Genomic DNA, 15158 nt, shown 5'->3' with positions numbered 1-15158 from the left:
TGCTCGGAGGGGCCCCCTGTGAGCATGTGGTGTCCTGCCCTGGCCAGCTCAGGGGTGGGGGAGCTCGGGGTGCTGTGCTCACAGCTGGGGCTGGAACAGAGCCATTGGGGCTCACAGCCTTCCCAGGGGTGGGCCCAGGACACTGGGCTGCTGTTCCCTGAGGGGTGAACGTGCCCCTGGGGCGGCGCTGCCGGGCCCAGGGCCCCAGCTGGAGTCTCAGCACGTGCCCTGGCGAACAGGCCACACGGTGCCCAGCCTGGGCCAGTGTCATGGTGCGGGGCTGGAGGCAAAGCCCATGGGGGCTGGGCCTCTCTGCCCTGCCCAGCGCCCTGGGGCGGGGGAGCTCTGGGGGCGACAGGAGGGTCCCTGAGCCGGGCTGGCCCCCCAGGCTTCCGGCCGCCGGGGCTGGGGGAGGCCGCTCCTGCTCCTGCACCTGCACGGGGGCAAAGCCGACGCTGGGACAAGGGGTGGGTCTGGCTAGCTGGAGCCCTGCAGGCTGCTGGGCCAGGCCCCATCTCTGAGCCCCAGGGATGAAGCAGCTCCCTGAGGCTGCGGGGCAGGGGACAGAGGGCCCTATAGCAGCAGGGAACCGGAGGTATGGGGGGGTCCCCATGTGGTGCCCTCCGGGACAGGGGTGTGGCCAGAGCACAGCCCCTCCTGGGAGTAAAACTCAGGCTCCACCCTCCTGCAAAGACCCCCCTTGCCCCCAGGGCAAGGCTCATCTGGGTCCTGGCCGGCCCCCGGCACTGAGCCGCTCTCCAGAGATCTGGTGGCCAGCTGGCCACCTGCCTCCCAGTCCAAGGGGCTCGTGGCCCACCCAGCCAAGGGGATCCTGGAGTGCCAGCTTGGATGCCCCCGGGCATGGAGCCGGCTCCCTCCCTGCCCAGCCCCCAGAGCGGGCCGTGCCGGGACACTGGCTGTTTCCCACCCTGCCCCCTCCCCGTCCTGGTGGCAGCAGCTGTGGGACGCGCAGCTTGCACCGGAGAGCCTGCTGCAAGACACAACACGCACATTCCTGCCTGGCTGGGGCCAGCACCCTGGGAACGGGCCTGCTCCTTTCTCCCTCGCCCCGGCCCTGGGCGGGCCCCGCTTCCCACGCTTTGGGGCTTGAGGCCAGCGGGGGGCAAGGAGTGGGCCCTCTCCCCCCAGCGTGGCCGGGGGAGCCAGGTGTCTGCACCCGCCGTGTGCCCCAGGAGGTGGCGAGACCGGAGCAGCTCCCTCGGCTCACACCCCACAGGGCGACCGGCTTGACGGTAACTGTAGCCCCTCGTGAGCTGGGAGCCTGGCCTGGGTCAGCCTGGCCGGGGCCGGCCCAGGGCCCAGAGGCCGGTCGTCCCCGCCCCGGCTGGCCTGTGTGCACTGCCGAGCAGAAAGAATCGGCTGTGACATTCCCGTAGCCTGGAGACCGTTAGCCCCTTTCACAGCCCCAGCGCCGATTTGAATAAGAATCGCTCTGTCCCGGCCTCCCTGCGCCTGGGAGAGGAGCCGGGTGAGTTTTACCCATCGCTTCCCTTGTTTGCCAGCTTGTTTTTGTGCTCCGAGTTCTCACGCTGCCCGCCCAGGGCTCGGGGACTCGCAGGAGCAGGAGGGGCGCTCTCGGGGGCCGCCTCCGCCCCGCCTGCAGCCAGCTCCCCCGTCCCCCCGCGCGTAGTGGGGAGCGGCTGCCAGGGCCGCGGGCTGCACCGCTCAGACGTGAGTACCGGGGCGGCTCTGGGGCGAGCAGGAGGGGGCTGCACGCGGCCCTAAGGTGCCTGGCCCCGGCAGCGACATTACTGCTCAAGCTGCCTGGATTTCTCCTCCAGCCCCGAGCCCGGTGCCCAGTGCGGGTGAGCTGGCAGGAGGGTGCCCGGGGCAGCGAGGGATCAGACTGAGGGGAATGGGCTTGCTCAGCACCTCACATCAGTCGGGGCAGCGCCAGGAAGAGAACCCAGGTGTCCGGGATCCCTGTCTCCTGCTCCAATTCTTGCTAGGAGTTGTGCTGGCTGCTTGGCATGCCCGGCCCCAGGTTAGCCTGGCAGCTCCCCTCATGCCACTGGCGGGGTGGCACTGCCCACCGGGGCACTTTGCCCTCACTGGGGCTGGCGCTGGCTCGGGGCACATGCGCCTGTTCCGAGACGTGGGACCCCCCAGCCACAGGCAGCTCCCGCCTGCCCCTGACCCCCCAGCTCCGCAGGGGGGCAGCAGGGAGAGGCCTGGCAAGGTGAGGTGCTGTCCTGGGGGTGGCTGAGCAGCGCCTGACCTCTGGGGCAGCCAGCCCCACGGGCGCCCTGGCTCTGCTGACTGTGGCCAAGCCCCGGCGTCGGGCGTTAGCAGTACCAGGGAGCCCTGGCACCTCCCACCTGCGGGGCTGGCAGGAAGGAGGCCTGGGCCACTGGGAGCCCTGTCCCCCCCCCCTTCCCATCACCCCCAGTCTCTTTCCCCTCCGCCCTTTGCACCCTGGGCCCACGGCTCCCCGCAGCTCTGACCTCCACCCACACTCCCCTCACCCAGCCCAGCCAGCCCGGCGTAACCCTCTCCCCTCGCTCTCCCCAGGCCGGACCCCCGGGCCCATGGAGCTGCTGCTCACTCTCCTGCTGCTGGGTAAGTCCCCGCTCACACGCAGCCCCGGGCACGTTCTCCCCTCCCCTCCCAGGGCAGGCGGGCAGCGCCGGCCGCAGACCCCGGCTGTGCACCATGTGCCCTGGGCGCCCCTGGCGGGGCCCGGTGGGGCTGGATGGCGGCGGGGGCCCAGTGGGGGCCGGATGGATGCGGGGGGCCCTGAGGGCGGGGGCCTGGTGGGGGCTGGATGGAGGCAGGGGCCCGGTGGGGCCGGATGATGAGGTGGGGCCCTGAGGACGGCCCGGTGGGGGCTGGATGGGGGGGGGGCTCAGTGGGGGCAGATGGGGCGGGGCCCTGAGGCGGGGCCTGGTGGGGAGGCGGGGGCCTGGTGGGGGCCGTGGAGCGTGGGCTCGGTGGGGGGCCAGATGAAGGTGGGAGCCCTGAGGCGGGGGCTCGGTGGGGCCGGATGGAGGCGGGGCTCGGTGGGGCCAGATGAAGGTGGGGAGCCCTGAGGGCGGGGGCTGGTGGGGCCGGATGGAGGCGGGGCCCTGAGGGCGGGGGCCCTGGGGGCGGGGGCCAGTGGGGCCCTGAGGCGAGGGCCCAGTGGGGGCCGGATGGAGGCGGGGCCCTGAGGGCAGGGACCTGGTGGGGGCTGGATGTAGGCGGTGGCCTGGTGGGGCCAGATGGAGGTGGGGCTCTGAGGGGTGGGGCCTGCCGGAAGGTTGAAGGTGGGGCCCTGAGGCGGGGGCCCGGTGGGGGCTGGATGGGGCGGGGGCTCAGTGGGGGCCGGATGAAGGCGAGGCCAGTGGGGACCAGATGGAGGCGGGGGCCCTGAGGCGGGGCCCAGTGGGGGCCGTATGGAGGCGGGGGCCCTGAGGCGGGGACCCGTGGGGCCGTATGGAGGCGGGGGCCTTTGGGCAGGGGCCTGGTGGGGCTGGATGGAGGCGGGGGCTCGGTGGGGCCAGATGAAGGTGGGGGCCCTGAGGCGAGGCCCAGTGGGGTCCAGTTGAAGGTGGGGGGCCCTGAGGGCGGGGGCCCAGTTGAAGGCGGGGGCCCAGAGGGGGACAGATGGAGGCGGGGGGCCCTGAGGGCGGGGGCCCGGTGGGGGCCGGATGGAGGCGGGGGGCCCTGAGGGTGGGGGCCGGATGGAGGCGGGGGGTTGTACCCGCTCCTTCCCCACGTGGCAAAGTGCCCCTGAAGCTGAGCCGTAAATCCCCAGACGTCCTGGCTCCGCTGAGCCCCGGCAGCGGAATTAGGGCAGCGCCTGACCGTGCTCACAGCTCCCGGGACGGGGACGGGCACGGCCAGGGCAGCCCCGAGCCCCCTGCCCCCGGTGCCTGGTGCTGCCTGGCGGCCGGTCCGAGACAGAGCAGGGGGCTACGCAGAGCCCCCCCACTGACCCCTCCCCCACCCCCTGCTCTGCCCCGGTGCTGGGGACTCCCCAGGTCATGCCCAGGTGGGGCCCTGCTCCCGAGGGTGTGGAGTGTGTCCCTGGGCAGGGCCTCACTAGTTAATCATTGGCAGGGGCAGGGCAGAGTCGGGGAGGGGGGCAGTCATGGCAGGCCAGACAAAGGCCTTTGCTCCCCCCATCACAGGCTGCTGCGTGGGGGGCTTTCAGGGTCATGGTGCTTCCCTGCCGGGTCAGCGGGTCTGGGACCCAGTGTTGGTGCGGGGGGTGCCCAGGGGAGGGTGTGTGCGGGGGAGGGAAGTGTGAGGGGAGGGGTATGTGGGGGTGCACAGGGGTAGGTGTGGGGAGGGGTGGGGGTGCATGGGGGCAGTGTGTGTGGGAGGAGGGTATGGGGTTACACAGGGGAGGTGTGCGCAGGGGTGCACAGGGGAGGGTGTGTGGGGGAGGGAAGTGTGAGGAGGGTACGTGGGGGTGCACAGGGGTAGGTGTGTGGGGAGGGTGTGCAGGGGAGAGGTGCGGGGTTACATAGGGGTAGGTGTGGGGAGGGTGGGGGTGCATGGGGGCAGTGTGTGTGGGAGGAGGGGTACGGGGTTACACAGGGGAGGTGTGCACAGGGGTAGGTGTGGGGAGGGGTGTGCAGGGGAGAGGTGCGGGGTTGCATAGGGGTAGGTGTGGGGGTGCATGGGGGCAGTGTGTGTGGGAGGAGAGTGCGGGGTTACACAGGGAAGGTGTGCAGGGGTGCACAGGGGAGGGTGTGCCAGGGGAGAGGTGCGGGGTTGCATAGGGGTAGGTGTGGGAGCGGTGGGGGTGCATGGGGGCAGTGTGTGTGGGAGGAGGTATGGGGTTACACAGGAGGGGTGTGTGGGAGGAAGTGTGAGGAGGGTACGTGGGGTGCACAGGGGTAGGTGTGTGGGGAGGGTGTGCAGGGGAGAGGTGCGGGGTTGCATAGGGGAGGTGTGGGGAGGGTGGGGTGCATGGGGGCAGTGTGTGTGGGAGGAGGGTATGGGGTTACACAGGGAAGGTGTGCGCAGGGGTGCACAGGGGAGGTGTGCAGGGGAGAGGTGCAGGGTTGCATAGGGGTAGGTGTGGGGAGGGTGGGGGTGCATGGGGGCAGTGTGTGTGGGAGGAGGGTATGGGGTTACACAGGGAAGGTGTGGCAGGGGTGCACAGGGGAGAGGTGTGCAGGGGAGGTGCGGGGTTGCATAGGGGTAGGTGTGGGGAGGTGGGGGTGCATGGGGGCAGTGTGTGTGGGAGGAGGTGCGGGGTTACACAGGGGAGGTGTGCAGGGGAGAGGTGCGGGGTTGCATAGGGGTAGGTGTGGGGAGGGTGGGGTGCATGGGGGCAGTGTGTGTGGGAGGAGGGTATGGGGTTACACAGGAAGGTGTGCACAGGGGTAGGTGTGGGGAGGGGTGTGCAGGGGAGGTGCGGGGTTGCATAGGGGTAGGTGTGGGGAGGGTTGGGGGTGCATGGGGGCAGTGTGTGTGGGAGGAGGGTATGGGGTTACACAGGGAAGGTGTGCAGGGGTGCACAGGGGAGGTGTGCCAGGGGAGGTGCGGGGTTGCATAGGGGTAGGTGTGGGGAGGGGGGTCCATGGGGGCAGTGTGTGGGAGGAGGGTATGGGGTTACACAGGGAAGGTGTGCGCAGGGGTGCACAGGGGAGGGTGTGCCAGGGGAGAGGTGCGGGGTTGCATAGGGGTAGGTGTGGGGAGGTTGGGGGTGCATGGGGGCAGTGTGTGTGGGAGGAGAGTGCGGGGTTACACAGGGGAAGGTGTGCACAGGGGTAGGTGTGGGGAGGGTGTGCCAGGGAGGGTGCGGGGTTGCATAGGGGTAGGTGTGGGGAGGGTGGGGGTGCATGGGGGCAGTGTGTGTGGGAGGAGGGTGCGGGGTTACACAGGGAAGGTGTGCGCAGGGGTGCACAGGGGAGGTGTGCCAGGGAGAGGTGCGGGGTTGCATAGGGGTAGGTGTGGGGAGGGGTGGGGGTGCATGGGGGCAGTGTGTGTGGGAGGAGAGTGCAGGGTTACACAGGAAGGTGTGCAGGGGGTGCACAGGGGAGGTGTGCCAGGGGAGAGGTGCGGGTTGCATAGGGGTAGGTGTGGGGAGGTGGGGGTGCATGGGGGCAGTGTGTGTGGGAGGAGGGGTATGGGGTTACACAGGGGAGGTGTGCACAGGGGTAGGTGTGGGGAGGGGTGTGCAGGGGAGAGGTGCGGGGTTGCATAGGGGAGGTGTGGGGAGGGTGGGGGTGCATGGGGGCAGTGTGTGTGGGAGGAGGGGTATGGGGTTACAGAGGGAAGGTGTGCAGGGGGTGCACAGGGGAGGTGTGCCAGGGGAGAGGTGCGGGGTTGCATAGGGGTAGGTGTGGGAGGGGTGGGGTCCATGGGGGCAGTGTGTGTGGGAGGAGGGGTATGGGGTTACACAGGGGAAGGTGTGCGCAGGGGGTGCACAGGGGGAGGGGTGTGCCAGGGGGAGAGGTGCGGGGTTGCATAGGGGTAGGTGTGGGGGGAGGGTTGGGGGTGCATGGGGGCAGTGTGTGTGGGAGGAGGGGTACGGGGTTACACAGGGGGAGGTGTGTGCAGGGGGAGAGGTGCGGGGTTGCATAGGGGTAGGTTTGGGGAGGGTGGGGGTGCATGGGGGCAGTGTGTGTGGGAGGAGGGTATGGGGTTACACAGGGGAGGGTGTGCAGGGGAGAGGTGCGGGGTTGCATAGGGGTAGGTTTGGGGAGGGTGGGGGTGCATGGGGGCAGTGTGTGTGGGAGGAGAGTGCGGGGTTACACAGGGGAGGTGTGCAGGGGAGAGGTGCGGGGTTGCATAGGGGAGGTGTGGGAGGGGTGGGGTGCATGGGGGCAGTGTGTGTGGGAGGAGGGTATGGGGTTACACAGGGAAGGTGTGCGCAGGGGTGCACAGGGGAGGTGTGCCAGGGAGGGTGCGGGGTTGCATAGGGGTAGGTGTGGGAGGGTGGGGGTGCATGGGGGCAGTGTGTGTGGGAGGAGAGTGCGGGGTTACACAGGGAAGGTGTGCGCAGGGGTGCACAGGGGAGGGTGTGCCAGGGGAGGTGCGGGGTTGCATAGGGGTAGGTGTGGGGAGGGTGCAGGAGGGGTGCGGGGTTGCATAGGGGTAGGTGTGGGGAGGGTGGGGTGAATGGGGGCAGTGTGTGTGGGAGGAGGGTGCGGGGTTACACAGGGGAAGGTGTGCGCAGGGGGTGCACAGGGGAGGGTGTGCCAGGGAGAGGTGCGGGGTTGCATAGGGGTAGGTGTGGGAGGGGTGGGGGTGCATGGGGGCAGTGTGTGTGGGAGGAGGGTATGGGGTTACACAGGGGAGGTGTGTGCAGGGGTGCACAGGGGAGGTGTGCCAGGAGGAGGTGCGGGGTTGCATAGGGGAGGTGGCGGGAGGGGTGGGGGTGCATGGGGCAGTGTGTGTGGGAGGAGGGTGCGGGGTTACACAGGGAAGGTGTGCAGGGGTGCACAGGGGAGGGTGTGCCAGGGAGGTGCGGGGTTGCATAGGGGTAGGTGTGGGAGGGGTGGGGGTGCATGGGGGCAGTGTGTGTGGAGGAGGAGTGCGGGGTTACACAGGGGAAGGTGTGCGCAGGGGTGCACAGGAGGGGTGTGCAGGGGAGAGGTGCGGGGTTGCATAGGGGTAGGTGTGGGGAGGGGTGTGCAGGGGAGGTGCGGGGTTGCATAGGGGTAGGTGTGGGGAGGGGTGGGGTGCATGGGGCAGTGTGTGTGGGAGGAGGTGCGGGGTTACACAGGGAAGGTGTGCAGGGGTGCACAGGGGAGGTGTGCAGGGGAGAGGTGCGGGGTTGCATAGGGGTAGGTGTGGGGAGGGGTGCGGGGTTGCATAGGGGTAGGTGTGGGGAGGGTGGGGGTGCATGGGGCAGTGTGTGTGGGAGGAGGGAGTGCGGGGTTACACAGGGGAAGGTGTGCACAGGGTAGGTGTGGGGAGGGTGTGCCAGGAGGGTGCGGGGTTGCATAGGGGTAGGTGTGGGGAGGGTGGGGGTGCATGGGGGCAGTTTGTGTGGGAGGAGGGTATGGGGTTACACAGGGAAGCTGTGCAGGGGTGCACAGGGGAGGGTGTGCAGGGGAGAGGTGCGGGGTTGCATAGGGGTAGGTGTGGGGAGGGTGGGGGTGCATGGGGGCAGTGTGTGTGGAGGAGGGTGCGGGGTTACACAGGGAAGGTGTGCGCAGGGGTGCACAGGGGAGGTGTGCAGGGGAGAGGTGCGGGGTTGCCTAGGGGAGGTGTGGGGAGGGGTGGGGTGCATGGGGGCAGTGTGTGTGGGAGGAGAGTGCGGGGTTACACAGGGGAGGTGTGTGCAGGGGAGAGGTGCGGGGTTGCATAGGGGTAGGTGTGGGGAGGGGTGTGCAGGGGAGAGGTGCGGGGTTGCATAGGGGTAGGTGTGGGGAGGGGTGGGGTGCATGGGGCAGTGTGTGTGGGAGGAGGGTGCGGGGTTACACAGGGAAGGTGTGCAGGGGGTGCACAGGGGAGGGTGTGCAGGGGAGGTGCGGGGTTGCATAGGGGTAGGTGTGGGGAGGGTGCGGGGTTGCATAGGGGTAGGTGTGGGAGGGGTGGGGTGCATGGGGGCAGTGTGTGTGGGAGGAGGTGCGGGGTTACACAGGGGAAGGTGTGCACAGGGGTAGGTGTGGGGAGGGTGTGCCAGGGAGGGTGCGGGGTTGCATAGGGGTAGGTGTGGGGAGGGTGGGGGTGCATGGGGGCAGTTTGTGTGGGAGGAGGGTGCGGGGTTACACAGGGAAGGTGTGCGCAGGGGTGCACAGGGGAGGGTGTGCAGGGGAGAGGTGCGGGGTTGCATAGGGGAGGTGTGGGGAGGGTGGGGGTGCATGGGGGCAGTGTGTGTGGGAGGAGGGTGCGGGGTTACACAGGGAAGGTGTGCGCAGGGGTGCACAGGGGAGGGTGTGCCAGGGAGGTGCGGGGTTGCATAGGGGTAGGTGTGGGGAGGAGTGCGCGGGGAGGGTGCGGGGTTGCATAGGGGAGGGGTGGGGAGGGTGGGGTGCATGGGGGCAGTGTGTGTGGGAGGAGGGTGCGGGGTTACACAGGGAAGGTGTGCGCAGGGGTGCACAGGGGAGGGTGTGCAGGGCTAGAGGTGCGGGGTTGCATAGGGGAGGTGTGGGGAGGGTGGGGTGCATGGGGGCAGTGTGTGTGGGAGGAGGGTGCGGGGTTACACAGGGGAAGGTGTGCGCAGGGGTGCACAGGGGAGGTGTGCCAGGGAGGTGCGGGGTTGCATAGGGGTAGGTGTGGGGAGGGTGCGCGGGGAGGTGCGGGGTTGCATAGGGGAGGTGTGGGGAGGGTGGGGGTGCATGGGGGCAGTGTGTGTGGGAGGAGGGTGCGGGGTTACACAGGGAAGGTGTGCGCAGGGGTGCACAGGGGAGGTGTGCAGGGGAGAGGTGCGGGGTTGCATAGGGGAGGTGTGGGGAGGGGTGGGGGTGCATGGGGGCAGTGTGTGTGGGAGGAGGGTGCGGGGTTACACAGGGAAGGTGTGCGCAGGGGTGCACAGGGGAGGGTGTGCCAGGAGGGTGCGGGGTTGCATAGGGGTAGGTGTGGGGAGGGTGCGGGGTTGCATAGGGGTAGGTGTGGGAGGGGTGGGGGTGCATGGGGGCAGTGTGTGTGGGAGGAGGGTATGGGGTTACACAGGGAAGGTGTGCGCAGGGGTGCACAGGGGAGGGTGTGCAGGGGAGGTGCGGGGTTGCATAGGGGAGGTGTGGGGAGGGTGGGGGTGCATGGGGCAGTGTGTGTGGGAGGAGGGGTATGGGGTTACACAGGGGAAGGTGCGCGCAGGGGGTGCACAGGGGGAGGGGTTGCATAGGGGTAGGTGTGGGGGGGAGGGGTGCGCGGGGGGGACGAAGGGGTGAGCCCGGGCCCGTGCAGGGGCAGGGGCATATGTGGGGGCTGGGGCTTAGGCCCTGTCAGAGCGCCCGCCTGCGTGAGTCCGTCTGTCTCTCCAGGCCAGGTGCCCGGTGCGGCGAGCCAGGACGAGCCAGGCTGCTCCACGGGCAGCTGCCACCCGGCCACCGGGAACCTGCTCATCGGGCGGGCCCAGAACCTGAGCGCCACGTCCACGTGTGGGCTGTGGGGGCCCCAGGAGTACTGCATCGTCAGCCACCTGCAGGTACCCGCCCGCCGTGCCCGCCGTGCCCGGGGCAGTGCCCCACCCTCCGGGTGCTGTGCGGCCTGGCTCCTGGCCCAACAGTGGTCTCTGCGTGCGGCGTGGACAGCTGCCCGCTGCCCGTCGCTCTGCCTGGGCACCTGGGGGGCAGGGCCCTCTGCCCCCAGCCCCCGCTGGCTTGAGCCAGGCCCCTCCCATCCAGGGCAACCAGCCCTGCGCTCTCACCGGCACCCGCCAGCCGGGCCAAGGGAGACGGGGGCTCGGTCCCCTGTGCCCAGCCCCAAACACTCAGCTCAGCCGGGCTGGCAGAGTCTGCGGGCGGGCCAGGGTCAGCGTGTGTGTGTGCGTGAGTCTGTCTGTCTGGCTCTGCGTGTGTGCGTGAGTCCGTCTGTCCTCCAGGTCTGCGTGTGTGCGTGAGTCTGTCTGTCCTCTGGGTCTGTGTGTGCGTGTGAGTCCATCTCTCTGGCTGTGCGTGTGTGCGTGAGTCCGTCTGTCTTCTGGATCTGCATGTGTGTGTGAGTCCGTCTGTCCATCTGTGTGTGTGTGTGTGTGTGTGTGTGTGTGTCCATCTGGCCCCCTGGATCTGTGGGTGTGTACAAGTTTGTCTGGATGTGTGTGTGTGTATCCGTCAGTCCGCCTGAACTGGTGGTTGTGTCTGTCCATCTGTCCTCTGGATCTGTGTGTGAGTCTCTGTCCAGCTCTGCGTGTGTGTGTGAGTCTCTGTCCGGCTCTGAGTGTGTGTGTGAGTCCGTCTGTCCCCTGGATCTGCGTGTGTGCGTGTGAGTGTGATGGAGCAGGGAGCAGGGTGGATTTGACCTGGGAATGTGGCCTGGGAGTTACATTGGGGATGAGAAGGAAGCTCCCTGAGCTGTAACCGGAGCCAGGAGCGGGGTGGGGAGAAGTGACACCTTCGAGAGACTGAACAAAGGAGAGGAGGAGCAGAGGGGAGGGGGGAGAAAGCTGCTGGAGGGATATTTTAGGGTCAGTTTTGGGCTGGGTGGTGCAATGCAGGGAACCCCAAGCTGGGGTCTAAGCTCCCTGAACCCCCCAGAAGGACTTGATTGAGGGGTTCTGGTTGTACCTACACGCTGTGGGACCGTGTTCCTGTCGGCTAATAAACCTTCTGTTTTACTGGCTGGCTGAGAGTCCCAGGGAATCACAGGGAGTGGGGTGCAGGGCCCTGACTCCCCCACACTCCGTGACAGTGAGTCCATCTGTCCAGCTCTGCGTGTGCACGTGAGTCCGGCTGTCCGGCTGTGTGTGTGTGTGTGTCTGTCCATCTGTCCCCTGGATCTGTGGGTGTGTGTATGTGTCCGTCTGTCCGGCTGAAAAGGTGGTTGTGTCCGTCCGTCTGTCTGCCTGGATCCGTGGGTGTGCGAGTCCGTCCGTCCGCGGGTCTGGATTGCGTGTCCGGGGGTGAGTCTGTCTGTCTGTCCAAGGGCAGGCGCTGAGCAGAGGCAGCCCCAGAGCCCGGTCTGCCCCTGCTGCGGGGGCTGTGCCGTGGGGCAGGGACAGCACTGGGACCCTCTCTGTGCTGCAGGACTCGGAGAAATGCTTCTCCTGCGACTCCCGGTCCCCGTCTCTGCGCAACAGCCACCTCATCCAGAACGTGCTGTACCTCAGCGGCCGGGACGGGCACCCCACCTGGTGGCAGTCGGAGAATGGTGAGGGGCGGCCCTCGGGGCCATGGAGAGAGGCTCCCCTGCAAGTGGAGGGAGCCCAGACTAGCGGGGAGGGAAGGGGTCATGGCCCATGCTTGGCCTGCGCTGCCCCGGGCTGCAGGAGTCACGGGGGACCCTCAGGAGAGCCTGGGCCGGGAGACGGCTCCTCGGGACCCCCCAATGCCAGGACCGCCAGGCTGGGTGAGAGGCCCCTGGCCGCAGCCACCACACCTGCCTCTGCTGGGAGTGACCACAGCTTGGGATGTGGAGGTGGCAAAGGGGCTGGTGACCCCGTCCCGTCCCGTCCTGTCTCCCCGGGGGCTGGTGCATGGGGGTGACCCCATCCCGTCCTGTCTCCCCGGGGGCTGGTGCATGGGGGTGACCCCGCCCCGTCTCCGCAGGCGTGGAGCACGTCAGCATCCGCCTGGACCTGGAGGCCGAGTTCCACTTCACCCACCTCATCATGAAATTTAAGGTAACTGGGCCCTGGGCTGGGGAGGTGGGAGGGGAGCTCGGGGGGGATCCAGAGGCCTAGTCCCCTGGGCTGGGGGTGGGGACAGCAGGGCCAACCCTGCCGAAGAGCAGCCGTCCCACTGGTCCCAGGCCTGGCTCTGCAGGGTTGGGCAGCCATGCTGGGGGGCACCCAGCTCCCCTCCCCTGAAACCCGCCCGGCACCCAGCTCCCCTCCCCTGACGCCCGCCCGGCACCCAGCTCCCCTCCCCTGACACCCGCCCGGCACCCGGCTCCCCTCCCCAGACACCCTGCCCGGGGCCATGCTGGGGGGCACCCAGCTCCCCTCCCCTGACACCCTGCCCGGGGCCATTCTGGGGGGCACCCAGCTCATCTCCCCCGACACCCCGCCCGGGGCCCTGCTGCGGTGCGCCCAGCCGCTCTGTGTCTCTCCCCCAGACCTTCCGCCCGGCGGCCATGCTGGTTGAGCGCTCGGCGGATTTCGGCCGCACCTGGAAGGTTTATCGCTACTTCGGCTACAATTGCTCCCGGCTGTTCCCAGACGTGGCTGTGCAGGCGTCAGGCCGCGTGGACCAGGTGCTTTGTGAGCAGCGCTACTCCGAGATCGAACCCTCCAGCCATGGCGAGGTGGGGAGCTGGGGTCTCACGCCGCCCCTCACCTATCGCCCTGGGGAACGGGATGGGGGGGGCCGGGGGCAGGCCGGGGCTGGGGGGGCTCTGGGGTCTCACGCTGCCTGAGTTTAATTTACTGAGGTTTATAGTCCAATGTCCATATTCAGGGTGACTCCAGTCAGTGACTGGGGATCTCAATCCTTATGACTCAGGGTTTCCCCCTCTTGAAACACAAAGCAGATCTGAGATGATGTAGGATCGTGTCCCAGGGTTTTTATATATTTCCAGCAGCCTTTTGGCCTGAGCAAACAATAGGCTTAACTTTCTGTCTTCCGAACATCCTGGCAATTAGCACTGGGTAATTTAGCCATTAAACCGTTCAGATACAGGTTACCACAACCTTCCAAGAGACATATGGACAATAATACTATTTCCCTCAAGTGTCTTTCTAAATGTTAATATTCCTTTTTTGGTCTTTGAATCAAAGCCATAGTAATAGACAAGACTTGTTTGCTGACATCACAAGACCTGAGCAAACATCTACCCTTCTACCTCTAACAATGCCGGCTGCATTTCAAAGCTCTATTAATCATACAATCATAGAATATCAGGGGTGGAAGGGACCTCAGGAGGTGTCTAGTCCAATCCCCTGCTCAAAGCAGGACCAACCCCAACTAAATCATCCCAGCCAGGGCTTTGTCAAGCCTGACCTTAAAAACCTCTAAGGAAGGAGATTCCACCACCTCCCTAGGGAACCCATTCCAGTGCTTCACCACCCTCCTAGTGAAATAGTGTTTCCTAATATCCAACCTAGACCTGCCCCACTGCAAATTGAGACCATTACTCCTTGTTCTGTCATCTGCCACCACTGAGAACAGTCTAGATCCATCCTCTTTGGAACCCTCTTTCAGGTAGTTGAAAGCAGCTATCAAATCCCCCCTTATTCTTCTCTTCTGCAGACTAAACAATCCCAGTTCCCTCAGCCTCTCCTCATAAGTCATGTGCTCCAGCCCCCTAATCATGTTTGTTGCCCTCCGCTGGACTCTTTCCAATTTTTCCACATCCTTCTTGTAGTGTGGGGCCCACAACTGGACACAGTATCCAGATGAGGCCTCACCAGTGCTGAATAGAGGGGAATGATCACATCCCTCGATCTGCTGGCAATGCCCCTACTTATACAGCCCAAAATGCCGTTAGCCTTCTTGGCAACAAGGGCACACTGCCGACTCATATCCAGCTTCTCGTCCACTGTAACTCCCAGGTCCTTTTCTGCAGAACTGCTGCCTAGCCATTCGGTCCCTAGTCTGTAGCAGTGCATGGGATTCTTCCGTCCTAAGTGCAGGACTCTGCACTTGTCCTTGTTGAACCTCATTGGGTTTCTTTTGGCCCAATCCTCCAATTTGTCTAGGTCACTGTGACGGAGCGATTCTGGCGGGACCCAACTGAGAGTGCCAAATCAGGACCAATTGCTCAAACAGGGCAGTCACAGCCCCAGGCTGGGGTTTTTCCACCTCTAAGGCACCAAACCAGCCAGACAAAGAGGACTCTGGTCTCACCCCACTGGCTAACCACAAGTCACACGAGCAATTCCCTCAGACACTCCAGTCTCCCAGTATCACCACCAGTGCACTCGTCCTGGGGATGAATGGTTATGAAAACCAACACCCCAATAAAAGGAAAAGGTTCTCTCGATCCCAAAGGACCAAGCCCCAGACCCAGGTCAATATACACATCAGATCTTACCCACAAATCACGCTGTTGCCAATCCTTTAGAATCTAAAATCTAAAGGTTTATTTACAAAGGGAAAAAGGTAGAGATGAGAGGTAGAATTGGTTAAATGGAATCAATTACATACAGTAATGGCAAACTTCTTAGTTCAGGCTTGCAGCAGTGCTGGAGTAAACTGCAGGTTCAAATTAAGTCTCTGGAACATCCCCCGCTGGGATGGGTCCTCAGTCCCTTGTGTAGAGCTTCAGTTCGTAGCAAAGTCCCTCCAGAGGTAGAAGCAGGATTGAAGACAAGATGGAGATTAAGCATCAGCCTTATATAGGCTTTTCCAGGTGTAAGAATCTCTTTGTCTTTACTGTGGAAAATTCCAGCAAAATGGAGTCTGCAGTCACATGGACAAGTCTCTGCATACCTTGCTGAGTCACAAGGCGTGTTTGCCTTCTCTCCATGGGTCAATTGTGTAGCTGATGGTCCTTAATGGGCCATCAAGCAGGCTAGGCAGAGCTAACACCAGCTTGTCTGGGATGCTTGCTCCAGAAGCACAGCACCAACTTGAAATACAGACAGCATAGAGCCAACATTCATAACTTCAACTAAAAATGATACAGACATACAGACAGCATAATCATAA

General features: G+C 65.6%; 1 protein-coding gene across 1 annotated transcript in view; it reads left to right on the top strand.

Annotated features, from left to right (window-relative positions):
- Positions 1 to 1354: 1354 nt before the first annotated feature.
- LOC120394854 (laminin subunit beta-2-like) overlaps positions 1355 to 15158 on the top strand; it is a 57422-nt gene continuing 43618 nt past the window's right edge. Inside the window, 6 exon segments of the mRNA XM_039519018.1 lie at positions 1355 to 1489; positions 2533 to 2580; positions 9894 to 10057; positions 11595 to 11718; positions 12117 to 12190; positions 12625 to 12813. Of these exon segments, the coding sequence (XP_039374952.1) occupies positions 2550 to 2580; positions 9894 to 10057; positions 11595 to 11718; positions 12117 to 12190; positions 12625 to 12813 (582 nt within the window). The 5' untranslated portion in view covers positions 1355 to 1489; positions 2533 to 2549.

The sequence above is a fragment of the Mauremys reevesii genome, unplaced genomic scaffold (assembly GCF_016161935.1).
Source record: "Mauremys reevesii isolate NIE-2019 unplaced genomic scaffold, ASM1616193v1 Contig80, whole genome shotgun sequence".
Taxonomy (NCBI): domain Eukaryota; kingdom Metazoa; phylum Chordata; order Testudines; family Geoemydidae; genus Mauremys; species Mauremys reevesii.
The sequence above is the reverse complement of the archived record's forward strand: the minus strand, read 5'-3'. Positions and strand labels throughout refer to the sequence as shown.